Raw genomic sequence first — 6,265 nt, forward strand, 5'->3', positions numbered from 1 at the left:
CTACCTAAAAGTTTTTTTCTTCTGATTTTAAAAGCAATTGGAACATTTTCGTGGGCCCTAAAAGTATTGGGGGCCCCAGCACTGTGCCCACTGTAATGAGTCAGCCTGGTGTTTCGTTAAGTTGTGGTGCTTTTCCTCCCAAGAGCGCTTCATCCCTCTCAGGCCCCCGGCAGTGTGAGAGCTGAAGAAACTCAGGGCTCCCAGGGTCCAGTGTGGCAGGTAAGAAAACTGAGGCAGAGGAGAGAAGCAACTGTCCACAGCCAAAGCTCGGCAGTGACAAAGACTAAACCAACCTCTGACTGACTTGTTCCCAAAACAACATAAGAGGGAAAAGTAGTTTTTATTTTTGTGTTTTTTTTTAATGTACATCATCCACTCATTCATTCATTCGGCCAATATCTGTGCCAGGTCATGTGCCAAGCACCATGCCACTGCTGGGGACAAGGCACAGAGCGAGGCTGGCAGGAGGAAGGGACCCCAGCAACCAGTGACTATGTAACGACAGCCTTGAGCAGTGACACAAAGGGAAAGTGCACTGTGCCACAAATGCAGAGCAACGTAGCCTGGCTTGGAAGGAGGACAGGCCTCCCTTACCTTGTTGTAGGACCTAAGAGTGAATACGAAGGAAGAATCAATGTCTGAAATTGATCAAAACATTATTTAAGGGGATAAAAAAGACAGGACAACTGACCTTTGGGGAGCTACCTACCACAAAGCCATATAATCAAGATCTGATGGTATGAAGCTAAGATTGACAATTATCATTGGAAAAGAAGAGGGAGCCCAATGATACGTGTGTGTGTGTGTGTGTGTGTGTGTGTGTGTGTGTGTGTGTGTAAAGTTAATATATGACACTGGTGGGACTTTAATCCAGTGAGAAAAAATAGTTCACTTAAGATATGGTAAAACCACAACTGGCTCTCCACATGGAAAAAAATATATATTTGGAACCTCACCTCCCATCATTCGCAAAAACCAGTTCCAGGTAGATTAAGGCCTAATGAATAGAATAATGGAAACCTCAACAGAAGTGGAAATAAGAAACTATAGTATGCACTAAACAAGAGTAGGGGAGACCTCCACCATGACAGAAATCTCAGAGGCTATAATTAAAATGAAAGACACAGTTGACTACATTAATTTTTGTAAGTGGCAAAAAGATACCATGAACAAAACTAAACGAGGACAGATTTCAGGGAAATACTTGCAATGCAGATGACAGATAAAGGACTAACTCCTATTATAGGTCAAGAGCATCTCTAAATTAGTGGTTTTTAATCTTACCTCAATTCCCAGGGGAGCAGGCTTGACAGTTGCTCAGACTATTGACACTTTAGGCTGGATAAATCCTTTGCCGTGGGGGCTGTCCAGAGCTTTGTAGAATGTTTAGCAGCATCCCTGGCCTCTACATACTGCTGTGTTTCCCCCAAAATAAGACCTAACTGGAAAATAAGCCCCTAGCATGCTTTCTCAGGATGCTTGTAATATAAGCCCTACCCCAAACATAAGCCCCAGTTAAGATTATCAGCCAGACATGACTGTTTGAATAAATGTAGATTTTTGTATATGAATAAATGTAGATTAATGGAGCAAAAATTAATATAAGACCCAGTCTCATTTTTGGGGAAACATGGTAGGTATCAGCAGTTTATGTGTGTGCGCGCGCACGCACACACATGCACACACACACACACACACACACACACACACACAAGGTGTGATGACCAAAAATGTCTGCAGACATTGCCAAATATCCCCAAAGGAAGGGGAGAAAAATTGCTGCCAGGCGAGAACCTCTGCAGTAGAGCAAGTCCGCTGATAAACATGTGGGAAGACATGTCACCTCAATAGTCGGGGACAGGCGCAATCACAGAAGGATGAGATATCATTTTAATAACACCTACACTTAGCAGGAATGCATGGAAAAGGACGCCTTGCTGGTGGAAATAGGAATTGAGAGCCTCCCTAGGAAATCAGTCTGGTGATAAAGGAGTGAGAGAGAAAATGCTTGTGGGGTAAAACTCAAGACCGCATGGTGGTAAGATTCAGGGGGCTTCGGGGCAGGTCTACACAGCCAGTCGGGGCTTCCGGGGCTCCGGGGGCCAACTGGCACTTGAGGTTTTTTTGCAGCATTGTCTATTTCATGATATTTGAGGCTGTCAGTCTGAAAATTCAAAACTATGATTCCTGAGTCAGAGGCGTCCATTTTCCTGTGTTTGGCCAGAAGCTGGATTCCACTCCTCTCTGGCTGTCCTGCCTCCATGAAAACACTATAACTACACTAAGAGGGAAAGACCCTGAGCTTTGCAGATATTATCAACCACAGGTGTGGTCCTGCTCCCAGGTCCACAGAGGTGGGCAGGGGACCTCCCAAGCTGTCTCCCAGGGACCCTGAGGTCACACACAGCCCACAGTAGCACCTGAAATCTTGAAGCCTGTCATCTGTCCGGAGTGTGATTTGGCTTTTCTTTCATTATGGCGTGCTCTCTCCTACCCTCACCTTTCATCATATTGCTGCCAGCACCTCCAGTACAGTGATAAAGAAAAGGGACCTTCTTGTTCCCTGTGTCTTCAAAGAACACTAAGGTCAAAAGGCTTTTCAGACAGGGCTTGAGCCCTAGGGAAGGACCATGTTCCAAGCAGTGGGTCGACCACCTAGCTTGGGGCCAAATCCCCAAGTTCAGGGTTTGGGTTGCAGCTCAGCCCCTTACTAGTCAAGTCACCTCAGATAAGCCACTCAGCCTCTCTTGGCTTCAATTTCCCCCTCTGTGAAATGGGATAATAACTCTCTAGGCTGCTGTGCTATTTGGGGGGCAATGTGGTGCAGAGGTTAGGAGCCTCTGTACAAATTACACCCAGCATTTCCACACCTAAGTGAAGACCTAAGAGACATGGTTAACGCACCCACCAAAAAGACGTGTATGAAAATGTCCACCGTGGCTCTGTTCACCATAGATAAGAATTGGAACTATCCCAAATATCCATCAGCCAGAGAACGGAAAATCAAACTGTAATGTTTTCATGTCATGGAACGCTGGTAGGCGATAAACCAGAAAGTACAAATGAGTGCTCACAATACACGGATAAAGCTCAGAGATACTACGCTGGAGAAAGAAGCCAGATATAAAACTATGATCAAGAATAGACAGTACTAGGGTGGCCGGTTAGCTCAGGTGGTTAGAGCACAGGCTCTTAACACCAAGGTTGCCGGTTTGTTTTCCACATAAGCCAGTGAGCTGCGCACTCCACGACTAGATTGAAGACAAGGATTTGACTTGGAGCTGATGGGTCCTGGAAAAACACACTGTTCCCCAATAAAGCTTTCAAAAAAAAACGTTTAAAAAGAAGTGCTAGTCTAGGAGGAGACATCAGAAGAGTGGTCATCCTTTGGAGGAAAATGGATGGGAGAGAGGCACAGGGAACATTCTGGGGCACTGGAAATGGTTTAGATCTTGAACTACATGGTGGCTACATGGGTGTATACATGGATAAAACCTCATGGAGTTGTACACGTAGGGTGTGTATACTTGACTATGTTAAGTTATGCCTCAACAACAACAACAACAAAGCAAAAGCGAAAACATACAACAAAAAGTACCGATGATGGTGCCAGGCCAGCTGTAAAAGGATGGGACCTAAGTGACTGCGTCTCAATTTCTTCATCTGAGGAACAAACAGTCCCAGCCACACGGGGCTGTCACGAGGACTCTACAAGGAAATCCATTTAAAGCCCAGGGTCTGGCATGTGGCTTATGCTTTCGGAGACGAACAGAGCTCTTAATGTCAGATGAGGTAACATGTGTAAAATGCTTGGCACTGGGCCCAGTACACTCAAAAAATGCTGGTGAGCCGTACTTAGGTGTCGACTGCCCCAGAAGTCTCCCTGACCTAGTAACTGGGTCTCCCCTCACCAATCTACCAAACCTCTGGGGCTTTGCCTGCAGAGCAGCCCATGGCGTCCCCCTCTCTTGGCAATAGTCCGCTGTCTTTTCAGTCCTTCACACCAACAACCTTTGTCTCTCAACTCCAGCCAAGCATCACCTTACTCTCCCTGCCCCAAGACTTGCTCTCTGGGGATTTCCAGGTTGGACAGCTCCCAGTTTTTGGACAGATCTGGACGGAGTCCTCACTAGCTGGGGTAGCCAGAGAAGCTGCCTGTCCAGGACACAGTGGGAGGGCTCACATGTCTCCCTGAAGAGTTAACACTCCCTTCCCCACCCCCAGGGCAGGGATGGACGTGGGGGCTCCTCTCCCCCGTCAGCTGTATTGTCCTCCACTGCCCTTATCAGCAGGCTTAGTGCTTCTGCATGTAGTCACCCATCCCTCACTAAAATGTCAGCTCCACGAGGCACAGGCTCTGCCAGTCTCTCCAGCACCTGGAGCGATGTCTGGCACATAGTATATGCTCAGTAAATATAAATTGCCTAAATGAGGGAGCTGAGCAAATCAGCATGGGCCAAAAAGTCCTCTAGGCATCCTGACCAGTGCCCTCTCCAGCCCCCCAGCACCCCCCCCAACCCCCAAACCAGGTCTCTTCCACAGCATCCTTTTCACTCTCTTGCTCAAGAAACTAAAGTGGCTCCCAATTATCAACCTTATCAGGTCAAAACCCCTCTGCTCTGGTTTCAAGACCCCCTGGAGCTGCCCCTCCCCACCTGATCAAAGGTATTTCCCTGCTACTCCTCCCCACTGGTCAGGTGACCTCTGGGAGCAACCAACCCAGAAGAGCTGGCTGCTACCTGCCTGGCAGGGCCGCCAGGACAAATGCAGGAGACAGTANAAACAGAGACACCATACAAACAACACTTTTCTGATGAGGAGAGCAGAGGAACGAGGAGATGAGAGGCAGGCCTCTGGCCAGGTCGCTGCAGCACCACAGGCTGCCAGGAGTGTCCTGAGGGCAGGGGGCGAGGGCTGAGGAGGCGGGGCTGAGGAGGCGGGGCTGAGGAGGCGGGGCAGGGAGCAGTCAGGGAGCTCAATACACCTCTGCCTCTTTCCTTACTTTGCCTGGAGGAAGCCCTGCCCTCCCAAGGAGGCCGATTTGGGGGAGGGTCTCAGAGCTCTGCCAAGGGCCTCCTCACCTTCCAAGGGGCAGGCGCAGTGCTGAGTGGGCATCTTCTGCCTAAAGGCCCTTCCGAAAAAGGGCCCACATACCAGGGCTTGTCGCTGGGTCTTGATGTACTGGAGTAGCTCATACAGGACATCACCTGGGTGTGGGCAGGAAGGGGGCTGCTGACCAGGCTGGATGGGGAAGGCTGGCCCCACTGCCCTGCAGTCACCTGCCCCTTAGGTGGCATGTCTTGTCACAAGCTTCTTCGTGCTGATGGAGATGAGAGGTTGTAGGTGGAAAGGGGTAGGGAAGACAAGGGCCACAGGGAGAGAGCGGGGCAGACCCCTGGGACTCTGAAAACAACAGCGAAATGGACTCGTTTGCTGCAGGCCAGCTTCAGCGAAGAACCATCAGACAAACGTTTATGGAAAGGGGCGTCTGCAGTGCTGGCCTGTGAACAAGTTTCTCTAACCAACACCCCCTCCACTTCCCTCCCTGGGCCTACCTGGGTTTCCATCGTTTTAGAGCAAAGCCAGTTAGTTTCCCAGACCTGAACCTGGCGCGCGGAGCCGGAAGTCGTCCTTGGTGAGGATGCAGAGGGCGCGGCCATTCATCTCGAAGTCGTGCTCCCGCGTGCGCTGCAGAGAGTACTCCTGCTCCGCCCAGCGCAGCCAGTGCAGCACGTCCTCCCTGCTCCAGAGCGCGGGCTGGATGCCTGCACCACAAGGACACAGGGACACGCTGGGCAGAGGGCATGGGGCTGGGGTGGGGCAGGGTGGGGCGGGGGCTCTGTCCCCATCACTCTCTCATCCTCCTATCTCAGGCCCTCACTTGAATGTCACCTCCTCAGAGAAGCCCTCCCTGAACACTCCATCTGAGCAGATGCTATCCTGTCCTGTGTCCCACGCCCAGGCCTTTTCTCTAACACTGTGTCCTCTTCTTTTCCTTCCTGGCACCTTACTTTCTTTGTAATTACATTTTACATTTGATATAATGATCATTATCTAAGCATTATGTATATATTCATTTATTTATTTTGGGTGCCCCTTCCCACCCACCCGCAGCCTGTTTTCCAATTATTCATTCGACTTAATGTTTAATGGGGAACTACTATTTGCCCAGCACTGGACTGGGTGTGCTGGGGCACACTGTTGTATGTATTCCAGGACAGTCAGTGCCTGGAACATAGTAGGTGCCAAATAAACATGTGTTGAA

General features: G+C 49.6%; 1 protein-coding gene across 1 annotated transcript in view; it reads right to left on the reverse strand.

Moving 5' to 3' along the window:
• The window catches only part of ETV7 (ETS variant transcription factor 7), a 29,092-nt gene that overhangs the window by 9,487 nt on the left and 13,340 nt on the right, over positions 1–6,265 (reverse strand). The window contains exons 3-4 of the mRNA XM_019667437.1: positions 5,601–5,765; positions 5,082–5,207 (exon numbers count right to left, since the gene is read on the reverse strand). Coding sequence (XP_019522982.1) covers positions 5,082–5,207; positions 5,601–5,765 — 291 coding nt within the window. The remainder of the gene's footprint in view (positions 1–5,081; positions 5,208–5,600; positions 5,766–6,265) is intronic.

This window comes from Hipposideros armiger, unplaced genomic scaffold (genome assembly GCF_001890085.2).
Source record: "Hipposideros armiger isolate ML-2016 unplaced genomic scaffold, ASM189008v1 scaffold_497, whole genome shotgun sequence".
NCBI lineage: Eukaryota > Metazoa > Chordata > Mammalia > Chiroptera > Hipposideridae > Hipposideros > Hipposideros armiger.